Source organism: Artibeus jamaicensis, unplaced genomic scaffold, assembly GCF_021234435.1.
Source record: "Artibeus jamaicensis isolate MK-2021 breed Jamaican fruit bat unplaced genomic scaffold, CSHL_Jam_final contig_851, whole genome shotgun sequence".
In the NCBI taxonomy this organism is placed as follows: Eukaryota; Metazoa; Chordata; class Mammalia; order Chiroptera; family Phyllostomidae; genus Artibeus; species Artibeus jamaicensis.
The window spans coordinates 14,213,849-14,228,272 of record NW_026521986.1 but is presented as its reverse complement, the minus strand read 5'-3'; the positions used below and the strand labels follow the sequence as shown (position 1 = coordinate 14,228,272).

General features: G+C 52.9%; 1 protein-coding gene across 3 annotated transcripts in view; it reads right to left on the bottom strand.

The window, feature by feature from the left end:
* The window catches only part of JDP2 (Jun dimerization protein 2), a 37,605-nt gene extending 25,424 nt beyond the window's left edge, over window positions 1-12,181 (bottom strand). Inside the window, exons 1-3 of one of the 3 annotated variants that reach the window (XM_037145209.2) lie at window positions 11,658-11,713; window positions 6,985-7,071; window positions 3,318-3,541 (exon numbers count right to left, since the gene is read on the bottom strand). In XM_037145209.2, the coding sequence (XP_037001104.1) occupies window positions 3,318-3,518 (201 nt within the window). In that variant the 5' untranslated portion in view covers window positions 3,519-3,541; window positions 6,985-7,071; window positions 11,658-11,713. Of the gene's footprint in view, window positions 1-3,317; window positions 3,542-6,984; window positions 7,072-11,657; window positions 11,748-12,064 lie in introns of those variants that run through there. The other 2 variants (XM_037145207.2, XM_037145208.2) reach the window with 2 other exon arrangements.
* Window positions 12,182-14,424: the final 2,243 nt, after the last annotated feature.

The window sequence follows — 14,424 nt, the reverse complement described above, 5'->3', positions numbered from 1 at the left end:
TTCTGGATGCCCCCACTACAATATACATTTCCAAGAAAAAGAGCAAGGGGAAGCTTGTCTACTTTGTTTATGGCTCAGCTCCCAGTGTCTGGCACAGCACCTGGTACATAGTAGGTGGGGGCTTAGCAAGTATCTGTCAAAGGGACTACCAGCAAGCGGTTGGCACCAAAACAGTTTACCATTACATGTCAACCACGTAATAATAGCATCAGCACAAAGCACTTTATCATTTACAAAACCTATTATTTAACTTAATGCTTCCAGTTTTCTTTTACGAAACTGCTTCATGCATTTGCACCTGGCTCGAAAGACCACTGGCCTCCGCCCGGTGGACCAACCATGAGCCTGCGCAGACAGAGCTGCCTGCACAGCGGCTCGGCCCACCCTCTCCGGGCCTTGGGAGACAATGTGGCCACAGAACTGCCGGGCTCAGCGCTAATTGGGCCGTGTCATCAAAATGATCCAGTGTTCCAGGGCCGGTTCATTCCACCCCACCCCCTTCCTCAGCCTGCTACGGAGGCAGCCGCAGCATAAGGTTAAAGCTTTGGCTCCAAAGTGAGCTCCCCAGCTGTGTGACCTCGGTCCTCTCCGAGCCGTGTTACCCTCATCCATCATGTGGGTATAACACTAACGATAGGAACAATGATTCCTTCCAAGGGTTCTTGTGCAAGTCCAGTGAGATATTTCACAGCACCGTACCTGGTGCCTGGCCCAGTGCAGCTGAGACCTGGCTATTTCAGCAGCAGCCTCGCCGATGCCCCCAGAGCCCAGTCTTGGCACTTCGCAGAGCTGGGAGCCCGGGTGACTTGACCACCTTCTCCCTGGACCTCATATTCCTTTTCTCTAACATGGGACAAAGCCAGTCGCCAGAATCAGGTAAGGAATACACGAGTTCATGCATGTTAAACACTTAGCACAGGGCCTGGTACATATTCAATGCTTAATACTATGAGCTAGTGTCTTTTATAATTCAAGAAACTTTACTAATCCAAGATGCCTATGTGAAAGTCCACCAAAGGCAGTTTGCAATATGCAAAAACATCTTTGGGACATAGGATTCTACAGCAACAAGCTTCTCTCTCCACCTGCTTCATTGCTCTGAGAATGGACTCCTCAAGCTCCACCCACCCACCCACCTTGAGTCTGACCTAGGAAGCATTTGGAGGTCAGTTCCCAGGGCAGGGCTGACCTTACTTCACACCCGCACAGTCTACTTCGCGCCCCCGCCATGCTGCAGTCTGACATGCAAATCCGCCCTAACAACAGCTGGTTATTTTCACGGCCTGGATGGTGTTTGTGGGCGCCTGTGAAGAGAGCGCGTCACTGTCAGGTACGGGGCATATGCCACCAAGTCGGGAAAGGCTGTGAAATGTAAAAATACCCAACCCAAATAAAAACCTCCCTCGCCCCAAGAAAAGAAGTCTCCTCCAGCACCTTTTGCAGAGGGAAGAGGTGGCAACCGCACCTCGCAGGCAAATCTTTGGTGGCCCAGTCTCTGCCTAAGGCTTTTCATCAATGCTGCAGCCTCAGCAGCCCAGGGACAGCCAAGGGACAGCCCAGGAACACTGATTTTAAATGGCGATTAGACTGCAGAATGACCCAGAAATGGGTGCTTTCAAGTTATGGACCTGGGAAGGTGAACAGCAGAGGACCCAAGGCAAGGGCCCTCCAAAAGGAGAACTGAATTCTAAGTAAACCAGGAAGTGCTATTGACAGCACATTGATCTACAAAGTCAATTCACCAGAACGTAATTACCATCGACTCTCATCTTGAAATCAACAGTCTTCAGTGGGCATCTACAATGCATCGAACCCAGGTGACTGAAGTATAAATGTCTACAGCAGGGGCCAGGCAGTTAAGGTAAATGAAGGCAGCTGGTGGTAACAGAAGACAAACCGAGTGTAAAAAAAAAATAAGTAATAGAGCAGCGTGGGAGCCTGTGGCAAACTGGGAAGAGGAAAGCAGTGGCCTCCCTACGGCTGATGCCGTGCCAGGACAGGGCATGGTGTAACCAGGTCTTCCAATTTTTTAATCGAAGATTAAAATCCAACTTCTTAAGTGAAGTGTTGGGTTAAGTTCCTCTTAAAACACGGCGCAGGCCAAACAAAACACACCTGAGAGCCAGATCCAGAATGCGAGTGGCCAGTTTGCCGCCCTTGGCCAAGCCCCCAGAGGCCCTTCTTTGCAGTTTTGGTGGTACTCTGGGGAGAGGGGCGCCGAGCAGTAGCTGAGTTCTGTGCCCAACTCTCCGCTGTCAGGACCAGACACCCTGCTCCACTCAGGAGCCCCTCTCTTCGGAATGTCTGGCCTCCAAGCTCATCCTAAAGCATGAGCCTGATTCCGGGAGCACCTTTGCCCATGGGTGCTCCTTCTCATGTGGGCCTGATACTCAGCTGCTTCCCACAGCCTGTCCCCCATCTCTGCCCCCAGCCACCTCTCCACCTCCCACCACTGGCTCCTTCTCCCTTCCCGGTGAGCAGCTGTCCTGTCAGGCCTCTGAAGAAATGGCCCTGCCAGGGACCTCAGACCTTTGGATGAATCGCCAGCCCTGGAGAAGTGGCAGGGGGCATTCCGAGCACCAATGTGCAACCTCGCTGTGCTGGGCACTTCTGCTTCTCACTAGTCCCCAGGGAAAGTCTGCTCTGAAGCGAGTGAGCTTCAAGAGAGCTACAGCTGCAAAGGGCCTGCGGCGGGAATGCTCCATGTGTGGGTGCCCAGCAAGCATCTACAGCAGACCCTTACTGCAGCTGCGGCCGTGCCCAGCTCTGGCAGCTCCCTGGGAAGAAGGCCACACCATCTTTCCTCCCCGTTCTCACTTCTGGCTGTAGCCAGGGACCAAGGCTGTTAGAACACCAGGGGCCCAGTGGAGACAAGACTAATGATCATTTTTAAAGATAACCCAATATTGGTATTCTCCTGTATATTTTTCAGAGCATGTGCACAGTTCCATTATCTCTCCCCATTCTCCCAACACGCCAGAGAGACTGTCCCTATGTTGTTATTCGTTATGGTTATTAATCACTCTTCTCTTGCCCCTCAAAGAACCAGAGACACGTTCAGCATCCTGCCCTGGCCCAGGACTTCTCAAACTTTAACATGTCCCTGAATTCCCCAGGGGAACTTACTAAGATGCAGATTCTGTTTCAGAAGTTCTGGAGTAGAGCCTGGGACTCTGCGTTTTTAATGAGCCACAGGGAGACGTGGATGCTCCTGGTCCTCAGAGCCCATGCTGCACAGCGACACTCAGGTCGCCGGGTGGGCGGGCAGGAGTAGGGCTAGACCTGGGACTCTGCCTGGGAAAACAAGGCTCACTCACCTCACTCTTCACGGGCTGAGGCCTCTTGCCCAGTTTCACCTCCAGGAAGTGCAAGGGGGCGATCATGGGCCCAATGCTGCGGATGTTGGCGTATTTCAGCTCCTCCGCAGTCAGGGCCGAGCTGGGGAGTCCGGTCAGGGGGCCGAGCCCGGGCAGAGAGCCCGCAGTCACGGAAGGGTCCGGGATCTGCCCAGGCATCATAGCAGGAGGAGCGGCAGTGCAGCCTGGAGGAGGCAGGAGGAGAGCAGGACACGTGCCGTCAGCCACAGGAGGTGCCACAAGGGCTTAAGCCCCACATCTTGCCAGGACCTCCTCCTTCACTAATGTTCCCCGAACCCCTTTCTGACCCAGTGGTTCTTTCTGCCCTTAAGTCCTTTTTGTTATAGAGAGAAACTTAATCCATTAATTCACATCAAGGTTATCCTTGGCACTTCGGGTAAGGCTTAATCCAACCATCGGCTCATCAATTCAGCTTTTGCTATGCGCTTGGCATCACATAATCCTCCCATTAGCCCGGTAAGACTGGGTCAGTGCTCGTGACACAGAGGAAGAAGCTGAGGTTTAGAAAGATAACTTGCTCAAAGACGGTACACAGTTAAAACGGGAAGAGCTGGGATTTAAACTGCAACGTGCTGCCTCCCAAGAGAATGGATTATAATGATGGAATCTCAAGCACCTTTGCACCTGTTTAAGAGGGAGCTATTTTCAGTCTGGCAGGGTGCCTCCCCTCAAATCACACATCCCGTTCTGCATTCTTGTTAAGACACCCTGCATATGAAATGAAGCAAATCGAAGTTAAAGGTGAGCGTGTGTGAGCGTGTGTGTGAGCGTGTGCCTCTGGGGTCTATGATTGAAGAGACGGAGGCAAAGGAGATGGAATCAACTAGCCTGTGCCTTCCCAAGGGAGACCAGTACGAGACCAGGATCTCCTCTTTCTCGAAGCAAACACGCATTCTGATGTCCCAGGCCCAGAAAGTTCACAAGGGAAGAAAGACTCGGGCATGAAAGACATAAATTAGGTCAGTTCAAGGAGAATTCTTATTTCTACCCTCTCTTTACTGGGAGGAGCTCAGGGGTAAGAAATGGTCACTTCAAGGCACAGATGACAGTGCAGAAAGCTTGTCTTCCAATAAAGCCAGACTTATCTGGTCCCTTCCAGGGCTCCTATCCATGCACCCTGCCAGCCAGCCATCTGGTTGTTGACTACCTACAACACTGTGAGCAAGGAGGCACATTCTACCCGCTCCTTAGCATCCAGACCCCCCGGGCCATCTCAGAAAAGGATCTGAGACTCTATGTTACAGTCTTAGAGCAGCAGGAGGCCCTGCGCTTATCTACACCACATCCTCATTTTGCACGTGAGGAAATTGAAGCTCACAGAAGTTGGATGACTTGTCCAAGGTCACACAGCCAGAGCTGGACTCCCGGTCCCTGGATTTTAGAAGCAGAGCTTTCTCATCCTGCCCTAGTTTGTTTCCCCTCCTGGGTTCCGAGGGATGTTAATGTGGAAGGAATGGCTTTCTAAGGGTAGACGTTCAGACGCCAGCCGACAGGGGAGGATGGCTGTCCTGCACAGAGAACCCTTTACTTCGCCTCCCATTAAGACCCAGGTTTTAGGAAGCTCCCTGAATAACCCCATGGCAGCTTGGGTGGGAGCCCAGACACAGCAATGGCCCCTGAGACATCTCGGGTGTGGTGGGTCAATGTGCTGTGACCCACCCTAAACCTGAGCCATACCAGGAGGCTGCTCCAGGGCACAACAATGAGCTGTACGTCTCCCTGGGGAAAACAAGAAACAGACCAGCATGAAGACTCCTTCCTGTGTGGCAAAAGGATGCCTGGATCCAGCCCTGTGGACACTCAGCAGGCAGAGGACAACTTTAGGCCACCTGAGCCAAGCTGACAAAGGAAACTTATATTTCCTTCTCACAAGAAGAGAAAACCCTACAAAATCCCCTCTTCTAGACCTGAACTGAGGCTACAAGAAGTCAATGATGCTGAAAAGGATGCTTCACTGAGCAAGTCAAAAGGGACAGGAGACAGGAGGCTGGAAAATGCTCTGTGCCCGGTGCTTTAACTGAACACAAACCCCAGGTACGGCACAAAGCAAAAATATAGGCCAACATCCCCTCCTTGGCCAGAAGCCCCAGAACCTCCAGTTTCCACGTGGCAAAATGCACCACCTGCCCCTTAGCACGTGGTGGGGTGATTCCAGGGGGTGGCTGGTTGTTGCCCCATGCCCAGTATAATTTCTGGCATAAAAATGGTAATCAATAAATACTTACTGAATTATAAATAAATGAATGAACAAACAAATAATAACAAATTCATGGCACAGCAAAATTCAGTGAGTGGGGTAAGGATCTCCCCCTGGCAGTTCAGATGCTCGTCATCTGCCTCCAGGCTGCCCCTCCCCATAGCGGACCCCAAGAAAAACACTTCTGTGTGTTTCCCCGCCTAAGCCATCTCTGAGAGACGGAAGCCAGACCCCACTCTGTTCCCGGAATGATAGGCTCTGCTTGCAGCTTCTGTTTATTTTCATACAGATGGTATAAATGAGACACTAACAAATGATCCCAAAATATCTGCTACCGTGGAACCCACCCCCTCCAAGAGGGGTAACCAGTCCATGGGAGCAGCGGCCCCATAAATTCTTGCCATTCCGGATTCCCTGTGAACCCAACCCAACAACGACCTTGCTCAGGGGATGGGGCTCCAGGCTTTCCTCTGCAGAAGCAAAAACTCCCCCTCTCTTTCCTTCCCCCACAAGGGCGCCCCAACTGCTTCGATACAAACCACAAAGTCCTTAACACATGCCAATCCTAGGAGACAACCACAACAGCTGACGTTCACGAGTGAGAAGTCATCCTAACCGGCTCTGGGGGCGGGATGGGGAGAAGGGGAGGAGGCAGAGTGGCTGCCTTTCATAACTGGATCCTCATTAACTGGAAAGAGCTGGCTGACAATCCAAGGCTGAAAGGCAACTTTGGTGATATGAAAAATAAGACAATCCGATGTGATTTAGAGATCTATAAAAAGAGGAGGGGCTGGGGGGTCATGGCCAGGAACCAATAACAGCCAAGAGGAATTTACCCACTTCAAGGAAGACAGGAAAGATGACAAGAGGTGAAATCATCTCCCCAACTGGTTGTTCCATACGGAAACAATTTAGGAGGAAAAGAAGAACTAGGCACTAAAAGCTTTAGGGGAAGAACCCAGAGTGGTTTTTTTTCTCTTCAGGGCCCAGGAGGTCTGAAAAGAAGATAAACACCCTCCATGTCTCCATTAGTAACTAGGATGCATAAATAAAGAGCAAGTGCTATACACTGGCAGAAGACCAAAATTGGCAAGTGAAGCTTATGCCTCAAAGACAGGCCTAGAACCCAAAAAGACTTTGGCAATTTGGGATACTGACCAGGAATAACCTGGAAACTAGCCAAGGAAGAAAAACTGGATATGCACAGAGCCAGAGGTGACTGATGAGCAAGGCATGAAGACAGAGAGGGGTCAGGAGGTCACAGTGGATCCTAAACTGTTGTTGAGCCCAAGGTTACGAGTAACCCGATGCAGGTCCCTGACAGCCAGCTCCAGAGAAACAGGGACCAGATGGAGCCAACGGGGAAGGAGCCTGGTGATCAGATATCAGTATCTCTCTGTTCTGACTTACTCAGGGACTCGCAGGCGCGAGGCTGGGGTGCTGTCTTGTACAAGCAGAAGAAAAGCTGGAAAACATTTCAAGTCCAGAAAATGGACCCTATTAAGAGATATTAACATAAAACATCATTTTAGATGAAAAAATTTTTAAAAGGTAGAAGTAACTTTAGTTTTTCCCTCTTATTTTCATGTTTACTATATGTAAATCTGTGAGATATCATAATTTTTTAAGGGAGTGTCCACAAATAAATAACAGTCTTGCTTTGATGGATCAGACCTGTAAAGGGCTATTTTTATTAGAAAGTGCCCAGTCATTGGCATCTTCACCTAGAATGGCAAAGAGAGACTAAAAAAAAAAAAAGACGGGTTAAGAGAAAGTGAGGATTTGCATCATGAACTTTCTGTCCATAGAAACAAAAGTTTAAGCTCTAAAATTCCTGGGCCTCTTTAAGAAGGTTAGCTCCCCTCCGGGCAGACAGCTGGCCCAGGCTGGTATTCGGAGCCGGGAGGGGGTGTGCAGGTGAGTGCAGGCAGCCTAAAGCTGCAAGGGTCCAAACAGGGGAGGTGAGTGAGAACAGGTCAAGGAGCAAGGGGGTTAGGCTCCAGGGGCACTAGTGGAGTTGGAAGCAGAGAGCAGGCAGCCCGCACCTGGGAATCACGCAGAACCGGTGGGAGGTCTTGAGAGCTGGAGCCTGGGAAGGTTCCCAGGAGGAAAATGTGGGTGGGGAGGGGAGGGGTGGGGGAGGGGTGGGGTGGGGAAGGCTCAGTGCAGAAAATTGCCACACCAGTGATCACAGAACATAGTGCTATCAAGAATCATGGAGAATTAAACGGCAAACTTGTTCTTGGAGATAAGGAGTTATCTGGGATGATCTCTCTCCTGGAATCTGAAATTCCGTTGGTCAATCAGCTGCAAAAAGACAAGGAGAATCAGAAGGCAAGGAGCAACAGGGTGGAGAAGCACCCAGACTGAGAATGAGGACAGGAGCAAAAACCCCTCTCTGACGGCTGTCCCAGCCCCACAAGCAGGAGAGCAAGGCAGGTTATGGGTGCGAGCTTTGGAGCCATATCATCTGAATAGGAAAACTAAAGTTCTCCTCCTTACTACCTGTGTGACCTTGGGCAAGTTCCCCAACCTCTCTGTGCCTCACTTTCCTCAGGTGTAAACTGGGAATAATAGTGTTATTTGCCTTGTAAGTCTGCAGAGAGGATTAAGTTAGTGACAACTTGGAAAGTACCTGGAGTAGCACCTGCCCCTAGGGAGTACGAAGACAGTGTGACCATGAGGGCCCACTTCCCTGGAGGAGCCCTCAAGGTCATCTCTGTGCCATTCCCACCTACCACTGGTCTCTTCCTCCTACAGCCACAAAGAGGATTCTCCCCCAGGACTCTCTGCTCTCCTACTTTCCAGCTCTTAACCCCAAGGGGCATCCTGCATCCAGGCAGTTACTGCAGAATAGAAACAAAGGGGCCAGGTCAGGGCTGTGCACAAAGGTACAGCAATGAGGCCTAGCACTTGCCCTTTGCCCCAGTTTCCCCTGAGGTCTCCTCCACCCCACATTCCTGAACACAGCTGCCTAGATCCCTGGCACCACCAGCTGGCTGGTTTCCACCCCTGCCTCCGGAAGCAGAGAGCCAGCACCTTCTGTGTCCTTCAGCCTACTCTATCCTTACCCTACTTAGAGGGGGGCCACTCCTCAGATCTTGCTAAGATGAAAAAGGGGGCAGCAGCAGTCAAGAGAAGCCACCACCACGGCATACAGGTAACCACAATCCCCGTGCAGAAGAAACTGGAACCTCTCCCCAGGAAACGTTCTTCCCAGGAGACCAGAGAAACGCTTTCAACGAGGCCCAGGCTGCGAGCACTGTCTGCCCTGCCTGATGTAGGTGCTCAATAAATACTCAGTAAGTTACTTCGGCCAGGAACCCTTATCCTCGGCAGCAAGATGGAGCTGGCAAGGCACTGCCACTGACAAGCCTCTATGCTTTCTTCCCTCTTTGCTCCGTCTCTGGTCCTTGGTGTCAGGAGTTCATAGCATCAAACATTCCACAGACACACACACAGAGTGCGTGATCAATCCTTTGGCCCTTTTGAGAAAATGCCATTGGCCAGCTAAAGCTTTGGAAATGAAGCTCCACAACTGGAGTCCCATGGGCTGTGGTGAAAAAAAAAAAAAAAAAGACCAGAAAAAAAAAATCCCCAGAATGGTGGGCTCTGGCTGGGCCTCCCATAGCCAGCAATGAGTGTAAAGAAACACAGGCTGAAATTCCAACCCTGGGTCGCTGAGGCATTTGTCTCTGCTGAGCTTGGAGAGGCCAAACCACACACACGCACAAGAGTGAACACACACACATACACACAGGCACACGGAGCTTGGCAGCCCGTAAGTTCCAGAGCGGGTAACACAAGCCACGGAGCCGACTGCCAAGACAAGCAACAGAACGAGCCAGGCACAGTTTCATTGGCCACCATACGCTGCATATGGCCCGGGACGCAGCCAAAACAGTGTTCTCACCCTCCTCAAAGGCATAGGAGACCCTCTGTTTCCAAACACACCTCCACAGAGCCTTAATTAAAGGAAAATGGAAAAATAATGTGCCTGCTGCTCTCCCCCTGCCTATATAGGTATGCACACACACATATTCATACACACTCACTCTATTTTTCTCTTCCTCCCATTTCGGTTTCAAAATATAATTCATTCGCATGGAAAAAAGCAAACTGCATCCTGCAGCAGAAAAGCAGAAAAGAATGTTGCTTGCCCTCAGCCCTGGCTCTGATTGCTCAAGTTGAGCTGGAGCTGAAGCTGAATGAATACAGAGCTGGCCAACCTAGAGGCTGCACTGGCCCCTCTCCTCCAGAGCGGAGCTGGAAAACAGAAACACTGGTGAGAGACAGCCCGTTGCAACACCAGCAGCCCCACGACAAAGAAGGCCTGGAGAGCAGAGCCCTCCGCATCCTGCCAAGGGTTGGAAAGGCTGCCCACACAGCCTGCAAACAGGTGGGGGAGACAGACGGGTGGCTGCAAAAGCTAGGCAGTGAGTGCGAGTGAGGAGGGCCTGGTCCAAATCCTTCCCTGGGGGACACCGTTACCACTTGTCAGCACATCTCCTTGGAGGTGGCTGCAAACAACCTGGGAGAAAAGTCAGAGGCCTCCACCCCCCTGTCTTCCAGGAGCCTTTCAAATCTCACAGCACCCAGCTCTTCAGGAAGATTCTGGAGCTGCCTGCAGCTCTGAACCAAAGCCAAAGTAGAAGGGAAACAGAAGGGCCTTTGAGAAATCCGTCCTCCCTGTTTTAACCCAGGTAAAACCTTAACCAGCCAGAGGCAAGAGAATAGACCTTGCTTTTCTTTCCTGGTCCTCAGGTTAATCAGAGCCATGCTCACACCTGATACTTGGTTAAACTCTCCCCTAGAAATCTGCAAAGGAAGATCAGGCAGCCATCAAAGCTGAAGCCCGATTTGCTGGAAAGATGAAAGCAAATGGGAGGTGTTTTTAGAAACCTTCAGGGAAGGAAGGTTGGGGGAGCTGGTGCAGGTGGGGATGAGGGGAGCTGATATGTGAACACAATTCACAGCTAAGGACTTAAAGGACCAGCAGGAACACAATCATGGTTTGAAGCTTCAATTTCTGGTGCTCCTCAAACTAAGAACCTGAGGAGAACCACCAAGATTTACATGCCCACAGTCTGCAAGCCCTTTTTTTGAGAGACAGGCTGGGCTCATCTGCCCTGAGTACATGTGGTCAGGACACAGCCTGATGTCCTGGAAGCCAGTAGGGAGGGCCGCAAACTGAGCCAGGGTCAGGCAACCTTTTAAGTGGAGCTAAATCCAAAGGGTCAGTTAATTTCCCTTCCACCAACTTCTCCGTTTTCACCGGCGTGCATGGCCCATCCATCCCTGCAGAAGAGCCAAGGCCTCCCTATCTCCCGGCCCCTCCCAAGGTCTGGGGGTCCAGGCCTCCTTTGAGGGGAGGGGCATAAAACAGCGACCTAAACTGGGCAGGTCAGGAGAGGAGGGGCTGGTTACCTAGAAGAGCCGGCATGCCTCCTTATGTAACCTGACTTGGGAGCTAGGGGAACGCAAAGAGGACCGGGACCACCCCTAGGTCCCCTCCCAGCCCAGAACCCCCAGGGCAATGGCCCTGAGAGAAGCCCTCTCCCAGGTCCTCAGGGAGCCTCGCTTCCTCCCTGCGAGGGGTGGGGGCGGCAGGACTTGCCCTCAGGTCGCTGTCATCTCTCCAGCACCAGCACCCTGCACCTCTCTGGCCTTTCACCGTCCATCTGCACCCCCAAGGCCTGTCTTCCCCGGGCAGTTTTCTTCCCACTCACCCGCCTTCCCCGCCGCTCGAGGAGAGCACCTCTGCAAACGCACGGGGGAGGAGAGCGCGGGAGGGAGACAGAGGGAGTGCCCTGGCTGCACCGGTTATGGACGGAGCCTCCCGTCCCAGGGCAGGAACCAAAGAGAAGCCGCCGACTCCCAGGCGTTTCGCGGGAACAGCCCGGGCCGCAGCACCCCCCGCCGGGGCAGCTTGGGGTCCCGGGACTGCGTGAGCCTCCCCGCAGGACAGCGGGTTCCGGGCCTCAGCGCGCTCCGCCCGCGCGGGGGCGGTCATCTCAGGTGCCCGCGGCCCGCGCGCCCCACCCCACCCGGCCGCGGCGCCCCCAAAGCGCGCACGCACCCACCGTGCAGAAGCCGCAGGCGGAGGCGGCGCCCCGGGGGCCGGGGCCCGGCTGCAGGCGCCGTGCCCACTCAGCGCCGCTGCTGCCCGGCCGCCGCGCTCCGCCCGGTGCCCAGGCCCGTCCCGGCCCGGGAGCCGCCGCGGCGCCAGCCCCGCCGCCGCTGCAGCGTCCGCCGCCGCCAGCGCCCCCCGTCGCGGCCGCCGAGCGTCCCTCCCGCAGGCTGTGGCGGGCGGCGGGACGGGTTGCATCAGCCCCGGCTATATAGCGGCCCCTGGGCGGCGGGGAGGGGTCGGGAATGCGGAACCAGCCCGAGCTGCCAGCAGCTCCAGACGTCAGAGGGGGACGGAGAGGAAGGGAAGGAGGGGACAGGGGAGGAGGGGGTGTGGATCTGGCGCTTCACACCCACTGACCTTCACCTCCCCCTCCGCCTTTCGCGCCCTCCTTCTGCGGCTTCTGGCACTCCTCTCCCGGCAGAGGCGGTCCGGGCCCCGCAGCACCAGCCGGGGCCCCATCGCGATCCCCGGCTCTCCCACCCCGCGGCTCAGGAGCGCGCGAGAGAGCAGGACGCGGCGAGCGGTTATGTAAGAGCATCCCCCGCGCACAGCCGCCGGGCGGCCACCCCGAGAGAGAAGCCGCGGCTCGGAAACAGAGAGAGAAATGAGCAGGCGGCGGCGGGACAGGTCGAAAGCTCTTTGAAGCGTAACGTAGCCTGTGTTGAACCATCGTCCTCAGTTCTTAGCTCTTTTTTGCAGATCGAGAGAGAGGATTTCAGCACATTTTCATTCTTGGACACTTCACGACTGAGTCAGTGAGGAAATGATCTCGCAAGCGGGTTTTATGCTCCCATGGACTAGGATGGGCAGAAGATTAAGGTATATGGGTGCCTCTATCCCCACCCACTAGCCCACCTGGCAGTTATAGGTGCCCTTAAGCCCGGAGGTGATTCACCTCAAGAGGCCTACCCTCCTCTGGGGCTGCAGCCTCAGCCCACAGGTTTCTCTTTCCTGGTGGCTGTTTGACCCCTGGGCTTTTCGTCCCACTCCTTCAAGCTTCTTTCCTGTCTTGGATGGAGCAGAGCCGGCCCTCCACCCACCCCAAAAAGCCTTCTTCCCCATGACAACTTCCATTGCTGCCTCTACTCCCTCCCACTTTCCATCCTCCCAGAGTGGTAGATGTTAAAGGGGACTCCAGAGGAAATGTGTGTTCCATGGTGTCCTCCAGCATATAAAGGCCGGAGTCCTCAAGCGCAAGTGGCACCTGAGACCCTCGCTCCCTCCATGGTTGGCATCTCCTACCTCCAGACTCCTAGGGGCTCCGCCAACCCCCTACCTAAGCCAGAAAGCAGTGACAGTGTTTCTATTCAGCGACTCTTGTCAGCCTCCTTTTCAGAGTGATGTCAGGCCATCATCACCCAAAGAAGAAAGGAAGTGAAAGAAAAAGTTCATGCCTTCTTGGAGTGCAGATGCTCAGAGTGAAAGAAACAACAAGACCTGAGACAGATGGGAGCAGATAAGCAAAGCCAGATGAGCCTGCTCTGCAGTGCGAGTATAGTGAGGTTTTATTCTCCCGATCTCCCCCAGTCAGTGCAATCTTTCTGGAGAAGAGCCCTGGTCTTATGCAGGGAAAGGCAGATCACATCCTGACCGTGTTGCCTGACCGTTTTAACCTGCACGGTCAGATCTCTCCCTGAAAACACTGAAGTTAGTAAGTGAAAAGAAAGTAAGGTCCTGGAAAGAATCTACAACGCAAAATGAGTAGTAATTTGATTGTTCTGTGGAAGAGCATGAGTCACAGCATCAGAGAGAACAGCTCAGAGCACCTTTACTGCAGCGGGAAGATCAACACTGTGTACTGTGAAACCTTCATATGTAGTCCCCCCCCCCCCCGGGACGGAGGCTTGGACATTTATATGGAAGAAAACATTGACCAGGGGTGTTACTTCATGCATCTCTGTCTAGGCCTTTGAAAAAACCAAACTGGTCTCTGTGTGGGGACTAATAATTGGTGTGTGTGGTTAGAACAAGTCCTCTCCGGGGCTTGCTTTTCGTGTGACTGGGCCACTGGTATTCCTCCTAGGCCTTTGCTTCCCCTGCAAATTAAATATGCTACAGGGGTGGCACCAAGGGGTAACTGGGGGATCGCTAGTCCCCTCCTCTTCCCTGTAATAGCCATCAGGGAAAGTTGGATTTTTTTCAACTTTATATAGAATGCTATGTAAACACAGCTTCGAGACCTCCCTTCTACCACATTGCCCTCTCCAGGCCCCTCTACAAGAGTCAGTGCTTCTGGAATTGGCCAGAGGAAGAGGCCATCACCGGGCCCATTTATGTAAACATTGGCCTGCTTTGCAGGATGGAGCTCATCGACCTCTGGTTCTTAGGGATGGACAAGTGACCTGGCCTAATGCAGTTTGAATTGAGGTTTCCTATCACTTGCAACTGGAAAAGTACTGATTCATACAGTGGGCTGGTCAGAGATTGTCAAGTATTCCAAGTCAGTCTGATGAGAGTGGGAATTTTGTGGATCTGCCAGGAAGAGAAGCTGCCAGAAACTAGACCCGAAATTGCCAGAAGCTACCACATGGAGGGAGTCTACTAAGAGTGAAGTTAATGCAAAGAAGAATAGAGCCAAGCAATGGAGGGAAAGACAGAGCAAGTTCACAGAGCTTTGTCTGAGTTTCTGTATCCTCCCACACCTAATATTCTCCCCACCTCTGGAGTTTTTAGTTATAGGAATCAGTCAATTATATCCTACCTAAGGCGGTCTGAAT